General features: G+C 41.0%; 1 protein-coding gene across 1 annotated transcript; it reads left to right on the forward strand.

Annotated features, from left to right (window-relative positions):
- The first annotated feature begins 222 nt into the window (after positions 1-222).
- LOC138024461 (uncharacterized oxidoreductase YjmC-like) lies at positions 223-23866 on the forward strand. The gene is made up of 12 exons (XM_068871670.1): positions 223-421; positions 7618-7730; positions 8343-8418; positions 9934-9995; positions 10638-10691; positions 13140-13238; positions 13322-13387; positions 13728-13800; positions 14333-14454; positions 15950-16045; positions 22494-22604; positions 23515-23866. Exons 1-12 carry the CDS (start codon positions 253-255, stop codon positions 23563-23565), a joined length of 1092 nt encoding a protein of 363 aa, XP_068727771.1. The 5' UTR covers positions 223-252; the 3' UTR covers positions 23566-23866.
- Positions 23867-24392: the final 526 nt, after the last annotated feature.

Here is a 24392-nt window from a genome sequence, read left to right on the forward strand (position 1 = left end):
TATTTTCGAAACGAAAGACGCCATGGAACAGTGGAAACTTGAAAAAAGACTCGTTTCTAGGTCATCCTCAACCTCCGAAAGATAAAAATTCTAAACACCTTCAAAATTTGATGACGTCACTGTGAAACTCGCCCTAGTTCTCTGCGCAATTCCGGAATGGCCCTCAAGACAATTCGGGTTGTTCTACACTAAGTACCCAATTATCGTGACGGGACTTGTTCGTCACGCAATCGAGAAGGTACGCTAAATTCCATGATGTCTCTCCCTGAATATAAGTACGTAGCGCCAGCAGAAGTTGAATCGTTTGTGGAGAGTTGTATGAAGTCTGTTGGAACTGATCCACAACACAGCAAAGCACTTGCACAAGTCTTGAGAGAGGCCGACGTTCGGGGACACGTCACACACGGTCTCAATCGGTTAGGTAAGGAACAACTTCTGGCTAAACTATTCGGTAATCGGCTCGTTACAACTTATTGAAGGAGCATTTCACCACTAGAAGTCGTCGTTTACTTTTTTTTTTCGAGAGACCTGTGACCTGAGATCTGGGTTTTGTACATGAGGGTGTCAGGGCACCTCATGCAGAGGTTAACTATGCACCGACAAAAAAACCGTACTTTCATCTGAAACTACTAACTGCATTTAATAGCAACATTTACCTTTATCAGGCTCGAATAATTAGGGAAAAGTGGACATGAATGCTGTAAAGAAAAGAAATATCCTTGTAAGTGTTAGCGACGCTCCGCGACGCTCAGACGTACAGTTAGGGCCCCTTCATATGAGCCCGGTTTCCGAGATGTCACCTCATCTCTAAATCCTTTGTAAAAATGTCGATGTGTTCTTTTGAAAGGGCGGGCTGGCTCGGTTGCCGAGATCTCGGTTTTTCCAACCGCGAGCTGGAAATTTTGGCCATATGAACACTTCAGCCCGGTTACCGGGAGGAAAATAATACAATGCATTTTCGTGACAGAACAGACATTACCGAGTTTTACTTCTCTTTTCTCCGACAATAAAGCTTGGAATAGTTCCTTTGATGAAGAAAGGTCAAAAGAAATTGAGGTTTCTTGAAGAAAATCGAGAAATTCTCGCCAGGCTTGTTCGTTAGATTTCACGGCCTGAATGGTCGCGTCACAACTTTTTCAAATTTTTCATCTCGGAAAGCGGGCGGAAAGTTGCCATATGAACAGAAACCAATTTCATCTCGGTAACCGTCACAGTCCAGTCAACCGAGGTCATGTGAAGAGCCCGTTAATATTGCCCTATTTCCGGACACTTTTAGCAAAACTGTAATATCTTTATAACGCAATACAGCACGAACAAAGTAGCTTCCACCGCTGGTAAGTAGGGCATGAAGTTTCATCGCTTGAAGCTCTTTGGAGTCAAATTTCGACATCTTCATGCGGTGCCCTAATTCCGGACAGGTTGCCCAATTTCCGGACGTTTGTGAGGAGATAAATAATATTCTCGATCATGGCAAAATACATCGAACAAAAGTAAAATAAAGAAACTTTACTTTTAAAGCTTTTTCTTTCATTTTAGCGAAGAAGTCCTCAGTATATTGAAACCACTCAAAACGGAATAGCCCACTGCCGTCGATATATTAATATTTTGTCCTAAACGAAAGTCATCATCTCGAGGCTCTGGGGAATAAACTCATTCAAATCTTTATATTAATTGCCTAGAGCCTCGAGATGATGACTGATGGGAAAACAACAGTACTGTTGGAAACTGGATTGGACAACATCAGTATTTTCGAATTTCAATAATTTCTTATAGGGAAGATATCGTTGACGTCACCCATTGTCAACAATGTGACAACCAGAGCATCATTGGCTATCAAAACAAAGGGCCTTGTGTTCCTGTGGTTGGTACATTTAAATAACAAAGCGGTGTTTTTAAACAGATATCTTCCCTATTTTCAAAACACTTTTCTCCGCCGTTACCTTCACGGCGCTGACCCCACTGTTTGCTATTGTTAGGTGTCTGGAATTAAGCACAGCTCGCCGGAAATGCAATTAATCTCTTTAGTAGTCTTGCTCGGAGATACGAAACTGCAAACGGAAGTTCTTATATGCTCAAAAACGTAGTCCTTTTAGCTTAACTTGTGCCGAAAAAAACATTAAATCTATCCTGCATTTGCGAAAACAGACCTCTTAATTGAAAAGGCATTCGTCGACGCTCGATAAAAATCGCATTTAATTGGAGACAGATTTTACTCAACGAAACGCTTGCCTAGGTTCCGGTCTAAGCTGCCGAGATCCCCGGCCGAGATCTCGACAAGCCGGGCTGAAAAATTCTCATATAAACGGTTCAGCCCGGTTTGCCGGGATGAAAAATTGTCATGACGCGTGGGTTGTCTTGAGAACGCAGCCAGATTTGCATGATCACAGGATTATTTTTGTATCTTTTGTTTTAAAACGCCATTCCATACTTGCTAGAGCTAAAATGAACCTTCATTTCGAACCAAAACAAGAAACCTCACCATTTATTCTTTGCGCGACTTTGACGGTTACAAGACACGCAAACAATTCCTGAAATTCATCCTGGTAACTGGGCCGGAAGCGGCCATATAAACACGTCAGCTTTGCATGATCGGCTAAGCGGGCTGGCTCACCTCCTATAAGCTGGCCCTAAATGGAGCGTAGCTTGGTTACGAAACGCAAGCACGATACGTTCGAAAGACCTATTGACTAGTCTTCGGATTTGTTTCGTTTTTACAACGAAATTCAGAATTGTAAAGTCTAAGGCCCCGTCCACACGTATCCGGAAATTTGTGAAAACGCAAATTTTTTTTATGAATACGGCTTGCGTCCACACGTATCCAGCGTATTTTCCGGCCGTATCCGGAAATTTTTGAAAACGCTCTCCAGAGTGGAAATTTTTTTATCCGATACGAATACGTATACGTGTGGACGGTCGTATCCGCAAATTTGCGAATACGCTTACGTCATTCTCTTGGATCCAGTCTTCACGGCGAGCATTAAACAAACATGGCGTACAGCAAGGTTGTGTCTTCTTTGTTCTGCGATATTCATTGTGTGGAAGTCCTTCTTTAATAGGCATCTGCTTACACATGCTGACCCTGGAACTGTAGCAAACAGGACTGCTTGCTGTTGTTAGATGGACTGATTCAGCGTTTTCGAGTTAAGGCTCAATGACAGAGGAGGCTCGATTTACACACACTCAAGTTTTATTACTGACCTCGAAGTGCACAAATATATAACAATTTAAAGACATGAAGGTATTCGTAATAACCAAATCTAAGGAATACATTTCGTTTCCGTCCGCCTAGGGATCGAAGATGTTCAAAACCTGACTCACCCCCGTAAATCCTGTCGAAGACGGAAGTAAGAGTGTAAAACTACCGCGTCCCACATCAAATGCTAATCATCGAAGTGACTTGTGTCTTTTTTGCATCATTTCCATGTCCAACGCAAAAAGAAACTAACATTTCACATCTGCTCGCCACGCCATCTTAGTATGTGTTATGTATCCGATCTTCTCGAATGTCCGAACTTTCGAGGTTTGTTTACACGAAAAGTCACGTGACACTACACGTGAAAGCTAGTGCTCAGAAGGTCAATTACTCTGATTTCTAGTTTGATGTCATGCTTCCAGATAAATGCAGCTGTGATAAATTTACACAACCAATACTTTTACTTTCGTGACCGTCAGCAGTAGTTCAGACATTCAGACATTTTTTTGAGTGATAAACTACAAGCTTCGACTGTTTACACCTTGCAGTAGCTATGGCGCGGAAGAAATGTCTCCAAAATCGCAATTATGCACATGCTCATTTCAGGATACTCTCCGGCAAAAGAACTGGGCACTAGAGCAAATCAGAAAATTTCCGGATACAATCGGATACGTGTGGACTGCTGAAAACGATTCGAATACGCTGCGTGTGGACGCGAAAATTTTCGCATCCGCAAAAAAATATTTGCGGGAAAAAAAAATTTCCGGATACGTGTGGACATGGCCTTAGTGTCCGGAAATAGGCGTGTCCGGGAAATAGGGTACACAAAAATAAGAGTATCGGACAAGACGGCGTAGTCTTGTCCTGTAGGCCAGGCGGAACTCTTGGTTCCAAGGGCTCGGTCCTAGTCCTTCGACGGAGAACCTTGCGACCTCTTTCACGATAGATGTTAACACTGCCCTTGATCACTTCTTTCCCACCAAAAAAGTCAGGTTTCATCCTACCGACAGGCCGTGGATAACTGCACACAACAAAGAGCTAATAAAAAAGCGTCAGCAGGCATTCCATTCTGGCAACACTCAAATGTGGCGTATTTACAGGTGGAAAGTCCAGAAGGAAATCAGCGACAGAAAGAAGAACCTCTATGCAGAAAAAGTGCGGAATACGCGCAAAGATGATGTCCGCCAGTGGTGGCGCACAGTCAACACAAATGTCTGGGCGCCCTTAAAGCTCCTCCCAGTCCAGTCTTGAACGCGACGGTTTGGTACTGTCGGAGAGGGAAATTACAGAGCTAGTGTTTGTTTTTCGCGTGACATCCCACCACTAGGCATGTCATCTCCCAGCATATTTACCACCGAATGAGAGAGTGCCTTTGGTGCACCCTCATGAAGTTTGTAAAACGCTTCTGAGCGTTCAGCCCAATAAAGCCGTGGGTCCTGACAACATACCACCTCGAATCATCAAAGATTTTGCTTATGAACCAGCTGAACCAGTCACAACTATTTTTAATCCACCCCTCTTTGCTGGAGTCGTCCCGAGTATATGGAAGGAATCCAACATAACCCCCATCCCGAAGGTAAAGCAGCCTCAAAATTCAGGGGATATCGGACCTCCTTCCCTAACACCCATTCTGTCTAAATTCCTGGAAGACTTAGTGCTCACCTGGAGTATATTGATGCTCGCCAATTTGGTAGCCTTAAAGGATCTTCAATCACCTATTGCTTACTCGATCTACTTCACAATTGGCTCTCTGAGCTAGAGAATCCTGGCTGCTATCTAAGGGCATTTTTCTTGGATTTCAGCAAGGCCTTTGACAGTATCAACCATACTATAGTGATCACCAAGCTTTTTGAGTTGGGCATTCGCCGCTCGATAATTCCATGGATATGTAGTTTTCTAACACAGCGGAGGCAATGCGTCAAGCTTAGTCAGAGTACCTCTCACTGGCTCCCTGTTAACGCTATATTGTTCGAAATCACGATAAACGATCTATCATTTACATCTCCGCGCTGTTTGTACTGGAAGAACTTCGACTGATGACGTGACTATCTCGGAAGTTGTACCAGCGCGCGCGACCTCAACGCTTCAATCTGAGCTTGACGCACTCAATTCCTGGGCTAATAAAAACAACTTCAAACTCATTCCTGAGAAATGTAAGGAACTGACTGTACATGTTTGCCGCCATATTGAACATTTTCCAGCAGCTCTAGCTGTGAATGGCAATTCACTTGAAACCGTCGAAGCTCACAAAGTTCTGGGAGTCACTATTCAGAGTAACCTGGGATTCTCATGTCAACGAACACACAGTCAAACGACTGCACATATTACGGGTGCTAAAGCGCAGAGGCGCACCTCCACACGACCTCCTTCGAGTTCACATTTCACTTATTAAGGCCCAAACACGGATTTTTCGCGCGTTGCTAAGGAGGTGAAATGTTACTTCCGGTAACTGACGTCATCATACCATGAGCTGACAAGAAAACCCACTCACAAGCAAAAGTCACCGCACAAACTGTTGTTTCCATCGAAGATTTTTCCTCGCCCTTCCTCGCGCTCGTTCTCAGATCAACTGCGCATGCGTAAACGAACTGACTTCCGGTTTGAGAAAAAAGCTAAATTTCCGGCGGTTTTAAATTGAATTAAATTTTTTTTTACATGGCACGTTTCATCCCCAAATACAGAATATAGCTAAGCATTGATTTTTTAAAATCATCTTTTTTGAAAAAGTTATGGGTATTTCAGTATCGTTTATGTCTTTAAAAAGAACATTTTTCAAAATAAAAAGAAAACCATGCTTGGCTGGATGCAAAAACGAATACAAGTTATCAAACCATTGATTAAATACCCAAATTGCGTAGCACTGAGACAAATTTAGAGTTTTCTTTTATTGGTCACGTGACCATGGGCGTGGAATGATGACGTCATATTTAAGGTCATTGGCTTACAAAAGTTGGAAACTGACCAAAATGATGCAAATTCTCTCAAATTACTTAACCATTACATCCTTAGCAACGCACCCCAAAAAATACGTCAGTGGGCCCTTAAGTCGGTACTGGAGTACTCTTGCCTTGTGTGGCATTCCCTCTCTCTCTGTCCAGCTCTCAGAAAGAATCGAGGGAGTGCAAAAACGTGCGTTACGCATCATTTTCCTCATGTGCTTAGAAGCACATGGTCTCTAGCTGGATATTTCCCCACATTATTAATTATTTGTAGTGAACTTTTTATCATATCGAAATTGTAGGCTGTAAATTCAGAGTAATTTAAAAATGGAAATAATAATGCTTTTATTATTATTATTATTATCATCATCATCATCATCATCATGATTATCATTGTTATTATTATTATTATTATTTCTCTTTGGATTTGTTGCCAGCGAGCTGCATGCGTTCGTGACACCACCTTCCCCCATTCCACACCCCCTCCGGGACGGTATTTCTCAAATTAGTCATCTAGCTCTCGTAACTATTTCGCGATTTTTCTACTGCGTTCACGTTTTACATCGTGGGCGAACTATGCGTTAACTGGATGGAAACGAACAGTTTTAAAGTAAATGTAGCAAATTAATGGTTCGTTGTTGTATGTTTATGATTTCGCCAAAACCCAAAATATGTTTTTTTTTTTTCACGTTGTTGTTTTGTAGAATACGGCAAAGAAATGCACAGAAAAGCGCGATAATTGATCTGCTCGCCACTGACAAATCACGATATTTTGCTCAACCTCGCCCAATAATTGTTAATTCTTTGTGGAGGTGTCAAGCCGTAGCCGTCGCCATTGCTTAAACTTCCCACTGCGACTGCGAGAGGTATCAATAAACAAATCTATCTTGGTCACAGGTAACCCAGTTGGTTAAGCACTGTGTTGCCCTGCGGGAGGTCGTGAGTTCGACTCCGACCGTACCAACATTCAGAGTCTTAAAATAACTGAGGAGAAAGTGCTGTCTTTGTAATTACATCTGCAAATGGTTACACTTTTAAGTCTTCTCGAATAAGGACTATAAACCGTAGGCCCCGTCTCACAAATATGTTCCATGTTCATAAGTTCCCTGTGAGACGTTAAAGAACCCACATACTATTCGAGAAGAGTAGAGGATAAGGTCCCCGGTGTTGTGGTTATCCTTTCTGAGTGTATGGATGGGTGGGTAGCAGGTCCACATCAGCTGTATAGCTGCCAAAACTTTCACCTGCTCAAACAAATAAATAAATAAATAAATAACAAACCCTTCTTTGAGAAACAAGCACCAGGCGCGCGTCCTGAAACTACGTACTGATGTTCTGCAGGTGCTTCAAATCCGTCTGTATCTTTAAAAGGAAGATGCATCAAATTGTACACGGAGATATTTGTTGCACAGTTTGATGAAATTGGAGAGTAGTAATAACAGGTGCTTTCTATTTGCTTTTTTCTTTTCCTTTTTTTTGGGACAGAAACTTACGTCCGCGATATTAAAAATGGCGTGATGCAACCGCAAGGTGAGCCGAGCATTGAAAAGGAAACAGGACCCACAGCTTTAGTCAACGGTAATAACTTGCTTGGACCGGTAAGTGTCGTCACAAAATTGCTGTGTTTTGTGGGATATTCATGATGAACATTGATTGAATCAAGTTTACACTGAGTTTAAAATCAGGACATGCCTCGAACGCCCTTATTATGACTTTTCGTCAGTTTGAGGAATAGACAAGATGTAGTTGACGTCACCTATTGTCATTAATGCGCCAACCAAAGCGTCATTGGCTGTCGAAATAAAGGGTCTTTTGTTCTGTGGTTGGCACATTTGAATAACAAAAGCAATGTTTGTAAACAGGTATCTTTCCCTGTAAGTGCTAACAAAATTCACGAACAGCAGTTTAAACACAGTAGGCCACTTTCAAAAATACCATGATACTCTTTGTCTGCCCTTTAAAATTTGCATAAGCATTGTTTCCAGTTTCTCTTGGGACTTACAATGGTCCCGAGAAAAAAAATGCTTATGCAAAAATTTGGAGGAACAATAGATGATTTTTCCCATGGGAACAAATGTTCTTTCTAATGCAAAACATTTTCATTGTTCCTGCCATGCAACATGGCTGCCGTGCAAAACCTCTTTTACTATAGGATTTGTTTGCATTACGTTTCATGCGCAAGAATTTCGTCTCTCTTATCTTAAAATCAGGTTGTTGGGAACTTTTGCATGGATTTGGCGATCAAGAAAGCTGAACAGCACGGGATTGGCTGGGTGGTCTGTAAAGGTCAGTGAAGTTTTTTTTCTTAGGACAATACAAGTTTTAAACTTGTGCAATGGATTTTCATGACATACACACCAGGCCGCAGTTGTTGGAAGTGGAATTCGTGCACAGTGAGCAAGGTCGTATTCAAGTCAGTTACCTCCGTCTTACGGAAATCGGTCCCACGTAAATGACATTTAAGGGAGCCAATTTTAATCGTAGGGCGCATGCGCTAGTTGTTGAGTATTACTTAAAGTTTACTTAAGTTGGCCCAGCGCGTTCAAATACTATCGGAGTGTTCGGATAGCTCATTTATCGGCATGGATCGCGTTCGTCCTCGGAATTTCAAGCAAACATTTCAGCATGAAATGCTGTTTAGGAATTACAGAAAATGGGTTTTTGTTTTTTAGCCTAGGGCCCTCGATCAGCACTTTCGATTTGTGATCTTCTCGGTTATTTTTGGAGACAAATTATTGTAATCAATCAAATGAAAACAGGACGCGCTGTTTTTAATAGATACGCGTAAGGAAAACGAGATATCATTGATCTACGCAAAGACAACTTCACCTTCGATTTGCGTGCGAAATTTCAAAATCCTAATCGTTGCAAGGTCTCTTTTATGGTACTAAAACGTTGTTGTACATTGCGATACAACTTCCCTTCCTATATAATGTTGTGCGTGTAATCATTTAGCGGGGAGTAAGAAAATGTTTTTCATTCGTACGAGCTTGCGAGTGAGAATCAAAACGTTGGTTAATATCTATCGGAAATTATATGGACGAATACTCCCGTCCCCAGAGGCTATCCTGCCTCCCCACCTTCACCCCGACAGTCTGTACGGGCGGACGGACGGGCGCACGCTGACGTCATGATCAAAATTTCTGGCATCGATAAATTTCCGAAAAAATCATACCTATGGTGAACACAGCTGTGATGATGATGATGATGGTTATAATAGTAGTAATGTCTTAAGAATAAGAAACGTTAGGAAGGTTATTGAAAAGGAGGAGATTGAAGGTAGTTGTAGAATGTGTGGCGAAAGAGAGGAGACCGTTGCCCGCATTGTTTAGGTGTGGAAGAAACAAGCGTAGGGAGAATATAAGAACGAGATGCATTATAAGATGGCAATGGTGGTTCATGCACTGGAATTTATGCAAGACGAGCAACTTAAAGGTTTCTTAGAAGTGGCCCGGTATAAATTGTAAAGTAGAAAAAGAGCTCAAAAGCGAATAATTGAAAATTCTGTGGGATTTCGAAGTCCAAACAGACAAATTCGTGGAACAGTCTAGTCCAGATATTGTTGTGTTCAATGGAGCCCAATGAAAATGCTCCTTGATAAATAATATCAATTATATGTATTTTCTCTTTATAACTGCATACCTTCAAAACCCTACATGTAATAAATCCACCTTTCGAAGTCTTAAGAATCGAAAACTTTCCTTGATGAGGATCTTTATCTTTCTAATTTCCTGTAGTTTCCATTTGTATGATGGCTAATTTTGGAATTTTTGTGCTGTGTATATTTTCCTCTCGTTACAGGTTCAAACCATTTTGGTATCGCTGGATGGTATAGTTCAAGAGCTCTTCAACATGGTTTTATTGTAAGCAATATCTGCCTGCTCCCACAGATGCTACCGATGAGACCAAACTTTACCTTTTATTTATTATTTTTATTTATTTTATTTATTTAATCAATTTGCCAACAAAGGCAGGTGACAACACAATAGAACATTGAGTCCCCTCACAACGAACGTCAAATCTAATTGAACCAATCTCTCCACGCTGGTAATTTCTAAAAAAAAAAATCAACAAGAACATCTAACTAAATCATTAATCCTACGACATTTACAGCAGACAAGTTTGAAAGTGCGAGCGTCATCAGCATCAAATACAACACGTAATGTAGTGAAGTAAAATGTGTTTGACTTATTCTTAAAAACATTAACATTAGATTCAGATTTTAGATCAGAAGGCAAGGCATTCCATAAATTTGATATTCTTGCAAAAAACGAATCTCTAAAAAGAGATGTCTTAGCATAAAAATTATTAAGGAAAATCCCAGAGGCACCGCGGCGTGAGCTCCCTGTACAAAAGGAAACGTAATTATCCATGGAAATGTTTATATACCCTAGTTTGCATTTAAAAAAGAACAATATGACTTGATATTCAAGCCAATAATTAGTAGGTAATAAGTTAAGGCTAGTAAGTCTGTCATTTTGATGAGAATGTCATTTATTCGTTAGGGAATGAGCATGACCAATACCTCACCAGTAGTTGTTCCCACCAGAGCTGCACAGGTAATGTACTCAGGCTAACTGCGGTTACTGAAGAGAGGCAGGGAGCATTGGAGAGCACTGACCTTTCACCAAATGAATTTGTCCCGGGTTCGATTCGTCAATTCGTTGTCAAATGAAGCTCTTCGCTCTTCGCCGGTCCTCTGCTTCTTTTCCATGTCCTCTGCTTTCCCCCTTACTGTAAAAAAATGATCTTTTCAAACCACAAACAGCTATTCGTACGGGACCCCTACACCGACCTATATTTGCTATTCATACGAGAGTCTTCTTGCAATGATTACTACAGATTCAAACCCCAAACTTGAACGACATAGCCACACAGTTATTGAAAGCTAACTGTTTTAAAATGGGTGCTTGGACTTAAGTACTGTTTATCAGCGCTATCTGAAATGGGTGCGTAGACTTGAATGCGAGAAACACAAGGCAGGTTAGATGGCCGGTGGCATCGAACGAGGGAGGTATTTCGTAAAATTAAACAGGCATCAATGCCATTATTTGATAGCTGAACTTTATATCAGAGAATTAAAGACGAGATAAGACTTTCGAAGTGTTATTGAAGCTGTAATAATCATTCTAAGAAGACTTCCGTATGAAAAACAAATGTAGATCGGTGTACGGGTCCCGCACGAATAGCCACTTTGTATTATTCGAGTATGGTTGAGTAGTCACGACCTCCTATCTTGAAATCCGCTGGTTACAGATTTGAAAAGGCAATATTACACTGTTTCAGCTTTACTCTAAAGAACCGCCTTAACACTGGCCCACGATTTGGAGTTGCATTTCACGTATAGTGATTGGTTCAATGCGCGTGTTTAGGGACTTGCATGCACGTATTTTCACGTGCTATGAACAAGTTTGCATATAACCAGTTTACCAGCTATCGTTTTCTCAGACCCTTTGTATTTAGAACGACTCCCCTCGAAAAGGATCGATCAACTTTTCTAGTCAATAGGATATTTAAGCAATAACGACGACGACGATTTCGAGGACACCACAAATAACAACAAAATCAATGGTTGTTTACCATTTACAAGCAGAAACCGGTTGGTGCTAGGTTTGTTCAAATGGTAAGCAAAAACTACCGAATGGGAAATTTAGTTGGGATCGGCGGGTACTATTTACAAAATCCGTTCAAGGTTACCGAGAGAGTCTGGAGGGAGGCCAAATCATGGGCGAATGCAAATGGAAAACACGTTTTCCGTTTGGAAATGCCGTTTGGGGGTTTTGAACTACCTTTCAAGAAATCCCGTTTTCTCCGGAAATTTTCCGTTTGGGAAGACCAAAATAGGCTTACCATTTACATTCCAACCGAAATTTCCGGATTTTTGTGGTAAATGGTAAACAACCAATGACTCTGCACGCCTGACACGTGCGTATTGTATTTTGATACATCTCTTTGCCGCCCTCGTCCTGGCAAGGACTTGGAAATAACCAAATTTGAGGTTAGGGAGTTTAAGAAACCACGATGACTACGGCGACAAAAACGTCATCTCAAAATATAAGTTTGAGCTATCTTAAGCATTTCACGATTATTCTTATTTATGTTGTATATTATGGGCCAAAGTGAATTGGTACGGACGGATTTGAAGTAAAGAGAGAGAATGAAAGATTCACTGCGGTGAGTCCACGTTGTCGTCAAAACCTTAAAATAGGTCATTTCAAGTTGTTGTTTTGACGAGTACTGGAGAGAAGCTTACAAAAATTCGTGCAGAACGATCATTGTTCTTCTTTTAACCAAGAATATTACTGCTTTATTACTATCGTAGCCGTAGCAGACGTCGTTTATTAAACTCCCTATTGTGTGGAGGACGCGAGCAGCTGACGATAAATCTTCAATTTTCTGCCCAAACATTCGCACTGTTCATACCAATTTGATTCCTGGAACGTTGATAGAGCGGTTTTCAATTGAGTGTCGAAAGTAATTAGCGAATTGCTTTGGTTTTGCATTACTTCACTCGGTGATTGGTTCAAATTTCTCGCGCCATTTTTTCAACCAATCAGAAGTGAAACCCAAACCAATCGTGGCTCGCGCATTCACATTTTCCCGCGCTTTGTGTCGGCTACGTGTGTTTACTTCGACTTTTGATTGGTTTACTGGATTGTCTCCGTTCTTTTTGATTGGCCTAAGTAATTACTTTGGTTTTGGTTTTACGACACTCGATTGAAACTCGCTCTTAAAACTTTCTATGCTGAATGTTACAGAGACGGGAAATAGTACTTTTAGGCAACCTTAACCGTAGCCCTCTTCGTCTTCCTTGATGAAGTTCCCTATTGTGCAATGTCGCCAGCTACATCACAGGTGTATTCACATTGGTAAATGGCAATCTAAACCTTAATGATGACTCCAAGTCAAAGACTCTTAACTTTGGGTTCCATTGAGGCTTTCAGAACCTCCGCCTCTGCCATGTGAAGAATTATATAATGTTGTCTTTTTCTTTCTTTCTAATTTAGCCATCAATAGGAACAAATCCAATCGCAGTGGCTGCTCCTGGAAAGGATGGGGACAGTTTTCAGTTGGATATGGCGACCTCATCAATGGCTCTTGGAAAGGTTTGTTCCACGGCAAAACTCACAAATGAAACCACATCAGTCATGTTTTTAAATAAACCACTTTTTATTCTTGTCCGCTGTAGGTGGAAATGTGTCGAAGAAAGGGAACTGAAATACCCTTAGGCTGGGGCGTCAACTCCAAAGGAAAGGTACAAGGTCTTTTATGATTGGAAGTTTAATGACTTGCAGGCGCGTATTTTCCCGCGCTTTGAGCAAATTAGCATGTTACTGCGCTGGTTGGTTCAGTTCGCTGTTTACCGCGGAAATTGCGACTATTCGTAGTAGTCACTTTAAATGTGTGATCAAAAGACTAAAAAAGTGTAGACGTTTGGTTGTGAATCTTGTCATCCAACCATGTCTGATATTCCGGTTGACATATTTTGCATCCGGGAAAACAACATTCTAATGCAGGCAACAGATAAATGCGAACATCACTTCTCTCTTTCTTTCAACAACTTTCTCGTTGCTCAACTATCGATCCTTTGCCAGGATACTGTTAATCCCGTGGAGGTCCTACACGGAGGAGGGGGTCTGCTGCCTTTAGGAGGACAGGAGATAACAGGTAATCCTTTTCAAAGTATTTTAGTCTGCATTGAAAAGTAGTTGGCATTTTGTATCAAAGGTATTCGATGAGGAAGTCAAAAGGACGAGATAGATAAAACCTTTATTGAGTTTTAACCTTTGCAGTAGAAGACTGAATGGTGTGAACACTTTACAAAACATCGTCATAGATCAGGAAAAATATGTCAAAATAAAATGAAACGGCCGTCGTCCTATTTACAATAGCTACAGCGATATTTCTCCTACGTCACCCATTGTTATGCCAACCAGAAGCTAATTGGCTGTTGAAACAATTTGAAACAATACTCCGGATTCCTCTCCTCAAAAACCAACATTTGATTTGATTTGCGTCAATTTGTTGATCTCAATTTACAGTTCATTAGAACGACTAGGCACAGAAACAAAGCTCTTTTTCTTTTTTGGTTTTTTTAAGTGTTCAAGTCTTTTTGATCTTTGAAGAATCCTTTTATGACATTGTGATGTTGTTTGTTGGTCATTTTAACATCTCGTAGTGTGCTTCATTTAATTGTCAGGTGGTCATAAGGGCTATGGATTGGCTATGATGGTGGATGTGTTTAGTGGAATTTTATCAGGATCAGCATCTGGTCCGAGTATGCGCAAATGGCATGGGGAAGACATGAGAGTCGCTAATTTGGTAGGCTGCAAAACCAATTACTTTATAAACCAAAACAATTCAAACTAAGGAAAAAATAGGAGAATGAAGACCATTCACCTGGTATAACTCTGTGAGAAGTGGATTGTTAGGTTATTCAAAACGAGAGATTCCGAGTTCTTCCACGCATTATGTCTATGATCAACACCTGGTTCAAAATGATTTGCACTCGTTTCCATCGCCCAAATTAACCGGGTAAACCTTGTTCCTTCTGTTGGTACCGGAGCAGAGATTACGCAAAACAAAAGAAACAAAAGACAGAAAACAATTTAACAACTGCAAATAAAGACTAATCCGAAGTGACCAAAAATACAATGCTTTCCGGTACCTGAAGAAAGACTCTGTGATCTGCTCCAAATACTCTTGGGCCTGATGTTCGAACATGGGTCGTTGCCTTCTTACCTGATATCCCGGCACAAGAGTAGACTAACGAGACTGTTAAAAATTTTCATAGCTTAAAGCTAACTACAATCGTGGCGAAAATTCCATGTGACATTTTCAATATTAATCGCAAAATTGGAGCCTCTGGGTGGTAAGTGAATTTGAACATATCAACACTGGGTGTGGTTGGAATTTGATGATTCGTAGTCTCGTGCTTCTGGGCAAATTTGATTAAATACAGTGCTTTCGATCAGCTCAGTGCGCAAATAGGTAACTGCACAATCCAGTTCAATTAAAAAAAAACACCTCTTAGAGCGGTTTTAAATTGAGTGTCGAAAGTAATTACATGTAGCGAATTGCTTTGGTTTTGCATTACTTCACTCAATAATTGGTTCAAATTTCTCGCGCCACTTTTTCAACCAATCAAAATTGAAACCAAAACCAATGGTGGCTCGCTCGTGCACATTTTCCCACGCTTTGTGTCGGCTACGTGTAATTACTTCGAGTTTTGATTGGTTTACTGGATTGCGTCCGTCCTTTTTGATTGGCCAAAGTAAATACTTTGGTTTTGGTTTTACGACACTCGATTGAAACTCGCTCTATTTCCAGAAATGCATGTAATTAGATGCACGCCCAACTTTGACATCCAACAGTTAAGCTGTGGCCAAACGAGGGCGAGAGTTGATGGGAGTTGAAACTTTTGAGAACTCATGAGAGTCGATGAGAGTGATCGAGAGTTGGCCGAACGAGAGCGAGTGTTGACGAGAGTTTCACGGGCAAGCAAAAGAGAGAGCCTAGGAAACACCCTGAGAAAACCCTCCCTGACGTAAATATGGCGATTAACCAGATTGTGTATTCAGCCTTGGCGTTGTCCTTGGTCACCGAATCCGACGCCATATTAGTTTTTCCTTTTTTATCTGAGCCTGCTGGGGAAAAAGCAGTAACTGCTGACCGCAAAACTCTCGCTCAAACTCTCGTGCGCGGCCAAACGAGACAAAACTCTCGCCAACTCTCATGAAAAGTTTGAGCTTCAAATTCGATGAACTTGAACTTGATCTATTGCTCTCCAATGTGTTTTTGCCTATTATTTTCTCAGGGACATTGTTTTGTTGCTGTAAACCCTCAAATGTTTGCAGATGGCTTCGATGACCGAATGCAGTCTTTGATGGATCAGTACAGAAACTTAAAACCAGTAAGTTCCACTCCACCACCCCACCCACACCACCCTTTAGACTACCCCTCCCATTACCCAAAGAGTGAAAGTATACGCTTAAATTCAAACAATTTCGTCAGTGGAATAGTCTTTTTGTTTATAGAGCGGTTTTCAATTGAGTGTCGAAAGTAATTAGCAAATTGCTTCGGTTTTGCATTACTTCACTCAGTGATTGGTTCAAAGTTCTCGCGCCACTTTTTCAACCAATCAGAAGTGAAACAAAAACTAATCGTGGCTCGCGCGTACACATTTTCCCGCGCTTTGTGTCGGGTACGTTTAATTACTTTGAGTTTTGATTCTTTTACTGGATTGTCTCCGTCTTTTTTGATTGGCCAAAGTAATTACTTTGGTTTTGGGTTTTACCACATACGATTGAAACTCGCTGTGACGTTAATTAAAAGTTCTTACAGTTTTCGTCATTGTAAGAAACAAAATATTGATTTCCTTATTGTTTGCTTCTATTTGTTTCTTGACTCACTTTTCTTTGCCAGACACCATAACACTGCGGGTGAGCTAACTTTGACCATACGAATTCACCTTTATCACTCGACGGCCATTTTGGAGTGCGTGGAGAATAAAGGCCTTTGCATTGTCCTTGCACGCCTAGCCTCACACTGAATGAGAGGTTAGACGTGAAAAATCTTTTGTTTGGACATTGAGTGAAATAGGTCTGTGAGGCCTGCATGAGTATTTTCAATCAACTACCGCTGAGCAGTTGGCTCAGTTGGTTGAGCATCGGACTACTGTCAGAGAGGTCATGACAAAAAGCTTTCGCGGCCTGACCGACACTCAGAGTTTTTCAATAACTGAGGAAAAAGTACTGCCTTTGTAGTGACATCTGCAATTGGTTTGACTCTTTCGTCTTCTCCGATAAGGACGATAAACCGTAGACCCGTGCAACAATGACTTCATTGTTCATAACCCTGTGAGTAGTTGCATCGGCTCCTTCAAACCCCAAACCTCGATCCCAAGCCCATAAATTAAAAGAGCAAAGACAATTCAGCGATCCCGGCCCAAAAATTTTGATCCCATGCGCATAAATTATTATTAGTGTTGGGGAGAGGGGGGGGGGGGGGGGTTGGATTACATGCAAACCTTATAGGATCACGAGGTGGAGAGAGTGGGGTCATGAGAGGCAAGAGTTTTTGGTACATGTAAGTGAAGGTTGTGAACCCCTTTTTTTTTCGAGAAAGTAAGAGAGATGTGTGTTCTGTGCTTCTGTTACATGTCCACCTAACCATCCGGGGTAGAAAAGAACAATGGGTTGACTCCGGAGCCAATGAGGTGGAGATGATGACATCACGGACCAATGAGAAACCACTGACGTCAGTATTCATTAACCAAGTTGGAAAGTTTGGCTGCTAACTAATTCAAATATTCAATATGGCGTCTTCGTGTTTACATCAATCACACCACACATTTGTTCAGGGTCAGAGGTCGCGGGATCAAAACGTCGGCCGGACCAACACTCAGGGTCTTTAAATAACTGAGGAGAAGGTGTTGCCTATTTGCAATGACATCTGCAAATGTTTAGGCTTTCTCAAGTCCTCTCGGATAAGGACGATAAACCATAGGCCCTGTCTCACAGCCCGTCAATGTTCATAATCCTGTTGGACGTAAAAGAACCCACACTCTTGTCGCTAAGAGTAGGGCACGTAGTTCCCGATGTTGTGGTCTGTCTTCTGTTGTGTATCATGGTTGAGAGGGTAAAAAAAGGGGCCACAATAATTGGCGCAAGCTGTTGTGGCGTTCTGTCAGCTTGACTATCAAAGTTAATGAATTAAATAAAAAGAAGCTTTGACCACAGGCCTGAACGAGTTTTGGGATCGCGCTTGTGATGTTACTATACCACGAAGATTCACTTGCGGTTCTTTTCAGTTTCATAAAATTCCACTTGATACGGCTCATCACTTAGAAAAAACATTGGGAAAAATGTCAATAGCATTGTCATCTTTAAAGAAGCTTCAAACTTATCAAATTTTCGTCACTTTTTTTTAAAGAATTACATTTTAATTTTTCGGATGCTATCTCTCTCATACTATTAGCTTTCCATGTCTCAACTCCAGTACGGCATATTTTGTTGAGGAGGGAACGAAAAAATATCCGTGTTAGATTTGTTACGCAATTGAACCCTGCAGCCCTTTAGGAAAAGAGAAGTCAACAAAAACATGAACAAGAAACCGATGAATATCATCATATGTGTTTGTAGAGTGTCTTCGTAGCATATGATTAAGGTAAATATATCAAAGCTGTTTATCCAAAAGTAAACCCTAACAGATTGTTTTCCCGGAGCTTGTATAATGAAACAACACTTACCACCCATGAAAAACTACTTTAGCTGATTTTGGTATATGATAAACGTGACGTTTTAGGGACGAATAGGTTATTTGGATGCATAAGGTTGTACAGCAAGAAAGCGCTGGTTTGCGCGTGTAATGATGTCATGGGTTAATAGAGTCAACCCTGTGTCGTGAACGTCAGAATTGATTGCACGCAGTATCCCGCATTATGATTGGATAAAGTGTTCTGAGCAAACCCGTCACAATTCATTGCACACATAATTATGTGACTGGGTGTCAAGTACTTTATTTGCATAGATATTTCATCAAGCGCAACTTTAAAAGGCAGACAACAACACTTTTATTTCAAGCAAAATGAGTGAAGTTTGTGACACAACAACTATAGTTCAATTTAATATGTTTTGTGTGCCTGTTGCTCCTTGATCTTGCTGTACGTGTTCTCGCATTGTATACATCTCGAAAAGAATTTAATCTGAAAACGTGAACGCAATAGACCAATTTCGATATATTAAAATTCAGTCCTAAACAAAAGGCATCATCTCGAGGCTCTGGCGAATAAATGTAAGGATTTGTATGTGTTTATTCCCAAGAGCCTCGTAATGATGCCTTTTGTTTAGTAATGAATTTCAATATATCGAAAGTGGTCTATTGATTGCGCCAAAAGAAAGAGTCCAGGGTCGCAATCCGTGATTGGATACCATCACCGCGACCACACAAAGAGCTACGTCAACACACCCGTGCATACCCTTCTTACGTCACAACAGCATCTAGTTTCAACCAATCAAGAGTAATCATGTACAGATAAATTTTGCTTCAGTGAGAGAAATCCTGCATTTCGAGGCGAATCGTTGAAGAGTATGGATCGAGTAGAAGGAGCTCGTGAGTAGGATGGCTTTTGTGAGTAGTATTTGTCAGAAACGGTTCTCCCAGTTCACAGACTTGGCACGGCACAAGAAGGCGCTTCATTATGGCGGGTCTTTTACCACTTGTGAGCGGTGTGGGAATAGACCAATTTCGATATATTGAAATTCAGTCCAAACAAAAGACATCATCTCGAGGCTCTGGTCAGAGCCTCGAGATGATGCCTGTTGTTTTGTACTGAATTTTAATATAGCGAAATTGGTCTATTCGTTTAACCAAAAAGATCCTTTGAACAGGCACGTGAAAAAAAACATTTTCGAGAGCGGAAAAAACCGGGCCCGGGTTCGGTAGCAGAAAAACTTTAGCTGAGAATGATATGGACGAAATGGAAATGGTGATGACGAAGAAGAGTAGACGATACCAGAATGGTCTGTGAGGATTAAAAGTTTACCGCATTCGAATATGGAACAATAACCTTATTCACTCTTTTAAAAACAAAACGTGACTTGCATGACTAAACAGTGGATGGCGGCCATATTGGTGTCCCCAACTAATCCTCCGGGAATTGAGTTCTATTATCATGCAAACGTTTTCTTTTGTTTCGGTAGAAAAACAAGGTTACTGATCACGTGAGTGAAAACACTCTATAGACGACTTGCTTTTTTGCAGTCGTTACGCGTCAGTGGTCAAAGTAGGTCGAGACAGTCATTTTAGTTCAAGGAAGAAACTGGGAGGAACAATTGCTCTTCGCAAACATCTTACAAGATAAAAAATCGATCGGAAGCCATGAGTCAGAAAAGAAGTTATTGCACGAAAGAATTCTAACCACGCAAGATCAGCAAACGTGGTTTTGCAGAACGGTACGTGTTTCGTCATACAAGCTCTGGTATAATAATCTTTAAAGCCTCGTTTTCCCTGGTGACGCAAGCTCAAGCATAATAGTGCTTATTTCACCATGAAAACGGGGTTGGCGCACGCACAGACCGAATTCATAAAAAAACGGCGGAAAAATTCTTCTTTGAAATTTGTTCATGCTAACGAGGCAATTAATGAATACGGTCTAACGTCAGGCCAATTAAAGGACTCGTTCCAGGTTCCCGCATCTGAGCATTTGAACAAAATGGCGGATGCTGTGGTTGATTTTGTGAAGGTCATACCGACGTTCGTTTTCACTAGCATAAGCTATTTATGCTTGTGCTTGTGAAAACCGGGCTTAAGGTATTATTGACTTTGATTAAGGACTTTGGCATATTTACCCTTCATCGGACGTTTTGCGATGGTTTCACAGGGATCAGTCCAAAAAACAAATTTGAAGGTGTTCAGGGTAGCGGTATTAAAGGGTGGATAGTAATTCCGACAAAAACATTTTCATTCGTCAATTCGTAAATTGAAAATTGGTTGCGTTGAGGATTTACTCCTGCAAGAACATTTTCTGACTTCCTTGATATGGATTCACCCAATGATTTAACTGGGACACTCTTCAAAACATATTTGATGGTGTTGAATGGTTTATTTTCCATGCTTTGTTGATTGATTCATTTACTTTTTATGACAGGGTCGCCGCTGAGCGAGAAAAGGACAGAGTTAAATCAATCATTTTCGAAGCAGCCCAGAAACGTTTAGAATACACGCTAATCGCGCTAAAGCAGAAATATGAACGATCGAAGGTTGTTGATAAAATAGTAAAAGAAGTGATCACAACATGAACATCGACCTGTTTCGAGAACTAGATAAAGTGCAAAGTTGACAATGAGTCAAACTTTACATGAGACGAACTAAATAGAACCAATAAAGTTCATGATAAAATCGACGTTTGACTCAATTATTCGACGAACTGTATTTGGATCGACCCATACGTTCTATCCGTTGGTTTCAGACGGATAGAACGTGTAAAGATTGAGTCTGGGACAAACGTCGGACTTCCATGAGTCGACCTTAATTCATAAATTATAAATTTGAATGATAATGTATATTTTCGTCTCGATATCAAAATATCTATAACAGAACCATGGGTTGTCAGTGTTTTCTTTTTTGGGCAATCTGTTATAAACATCGCGGGTTAGCTAGCAAGGTTGAATTCAACGCCGTTAAATGACGGTGAAGATGTATAGTGCGTGTTTTCGTAAACGCGGAATGCATGTGCCTCAGGATTTGAATAATCCAACGAACATTAGTTGAATTTTTTTCGTCAAAGGAATAGCGGGGTTGTCACTGAGGACTAAGCACTCCGCCGAATTTGTTTGAAGATCAGCATTTTCTGCAGCATGGACTGTCGTTTTCTAGAACTTCAAAGCATGTTATCACTTTTTGCGTGTATTCATTTGCGCCATTTTGCTGGAATCCCGCTGACTGAGAGATTCGCTTTTGCATTTGGTTCGACGTTAAGTTCAACGTTTGACCCAACATTTTATTAAGGTCGACCTAAATTAATTTGGAGCGACCCAAACTACCATTTAGTTCGTCTCATGTAAAGCCTGGTTCAACGTTTGGCCCGGGCCTAATTGATGAACCGTATCGAGTGGAATTTTATAACTGGAAAGAACCGCAAGTGAATGTTTGTAGTATATTAAGCTCACAAGCGCGATCCCAAAACTCATTCAGGCTTGTGGTCAAAGCCTCTTTGTTTTAGTTGTAAGTAAAAATAAAAGTAAATGCTTTGTTTATAGTGAAAGCTCATGCACTTAGCTATCAAGCTAGTACTTTTAATAATCTGAAAGAAACAATGCAAATTAAGAGAAACATAATTAACAACCCCAATTGGCAGGAAGCAAACCTTTTGGCAATTTATAAAGTGTGGTAAAATTGAATCCGGGACAACCCGAAACAAATCCTACGTCAGAGGTTAGGACGGGACTTAACCCGGGGCAGCAGCATGCAAACCCAACGCCCTAACCACGGGACCACGGGACCACGGGACAACGGGACCACGCTGCCTCCCAAAAGTTGTCCCGAAAGTTGCCTGATCATGAATAAGTACGTGGTGTGACTGATGTGAGCATTAAGACACATTTTAATTGATTAGCAGCCAAACCGATGCTGCCCTGTTTTCCAACTAAGTAAATGAATACTGAAGTCAGTCTATGGGGTGGTCCACGGAGCCGGGCCAGTGTTTTAAATGCTCCCACTCAAGAAGTAGGAAGGAGCACAAGCCGCAGAACATAGCCCTTTTAAAGACTTTTTGCTTGTTAATAATGTGAACCGGCCAGTTTGACACAAACAAAGAGGAAGGGAATTCGCAAATGGCTATTTTTTCCCTCAATCTGTAGGCAGAGGGTGAGACTGCAGTGCTTGTGGCAGGCGATCCTGAGAGAAAACACATGCGCAAAGTTGGAGAAGAAGGTGGAATTCGTTATCACGTGAACTTGTTGCGTGCCATGGTGAGTTTGCGGAAAATGGAAACGAAAATCAAGTTAACAATGCGCAATATATGGTCTACTTTTCTGTGATGAAAAGGGTTTTCAAAAGTCGCCTTTTTCATTCTTTTCACTGTGTTGATACTGATAACCATGTTTTATACCGCCAAATGGGAAATTGATCGGAGACATGTACCTCCACCTTCACTACTGCGTTTGTGCCTAATGAACATGCGAGTGAACGAAGCTATTATTGCATAGGCATTTCACTTGTCAGAGACATAGGCAGGCAAGTTAATCCAATGAATGCGTTTATTTCCAACTCATTGTTTTGTGAAGTTTGGAGTCCATGAACTAGGTACAAAAAACAAGTATAGGCAAAGGATTAAGAAATTGCGGCGGTTTTGCTTCTAACGAAGATTACAAGGTAACGGCGAGGCAATTTGACGCGAAGGGGGATTTCATTACAGAACTTTTAAATAGTTTCAAGTTGCCTTCCCAGAAGACGAACTATTCAAAATGCGTGATTTGAAGTTGATCATAAGCAAATCACGTTTTGGGTCATGTCAAAAGAATATGAATATACCTTTCCAGTCCACGTTAAAGTCTGAGACAAGATCATTATTCAGTAATACGAAAAAGGTAAAAGGAGAAGTCACTTTACTTAACGTCGGTACTTCCTCCCTTGAGTTCTCTTTACCCCCTCTCTCTGTCAGTGCTCCGTTTCACGGATATTTAAAGCTATAGCTACACGCATCAGAGGAAAGTCGAAACAGTCGTTGAAGTCACGGAGGGTCGAACTGAGGACCTCTTGGTCGGAAAGTCGAGCACTAATCAACTGAGCTTTGCCTGCTCCTAAATGGCGTGCTAATGGAGTGACCTGGAAATATGTGCTATTCTTTTAACGTGTCTGGCATTATTTATATGTTTTCAGGATGATCTTGCAGATACACTGGGCGTGGCACATCTACCGACCATGGGGTGATTAAAAATCCAATGTGGGCTGGTGCCTGCTCCTTGAAAATCACGAAAAAATTTTTAGCTGCTTTGGGTTCCATAATTCTCTTTGTATCTTCATAAGGAAGATGTTTCAAGGAATAAAACGTAGCTTTTTTTCAGGTCTTGAAAACATGTCGAGAGACCAACTTTTCAGAATAAGCAAACTATACTTTCACAATTCTCTGGGCCGAAAAGATAGCGGGGCTTTAGGAATAGCCCTTTTCACGGTTAGTTTTTCTCATTTGCATAACAATATAATCTATCATGTATGTGAGGCAATTTCGGGCTATTTTGTAGTTTTAAACCGAAATTGCCTCGCATCCACGATAGATACCATTGTAATGCAAATAAGAAAAACTAAACGTGAAAAGGGCTATTGGCCAATATCAAAATACCATAATATTCTTTGTTTGTCCCTCCAACATTTTGCATAAGCATTGCTTATATTTTCTCTTGGGACTTATAATGATCCCCAGAGAAACTGGAGACTGCTTGTGCAAAAATTTGGAGGGACAAAGAGTATATACTGGCTAATTAGACGATGTTCGCTTTAATTTGCCTGTAAATGACGTGTCGTGCAAAGCTAAGGGATTGGGGCGAGCGAGAGGGAGAATCCTTTCGTCGCTTGCTCCAATCCCTTAGCGTTTCACGGCGAATATAACCGAACCTCTTCTATTTTGCTCTAAAAAATTCTCCTGACGGGCTATCGCAGAAATTATAGAAGTGTTGACAACTCTGTTACGAGTAGTCAAAAAACTGACTTTTAATGCACTTGTTACAACCTAAATACACGCGGGTTACATAAGTGCGGGA

Source organism: Montipora capricornis, chromosome 11 (assembly GCF_036669925.1).
Source record: "Montipora capricornis isolate CH-2021 chromosome 11, ASM3666992v2, whole genome shotgun sequence".
In the NCBI taxonomy this organism is placed as follows: Eukaryota; Metazoa; Cnidaria; class Anthozoa; order Scleractinia; family Acroporidae; genus Montipora; species Montipora capricornis.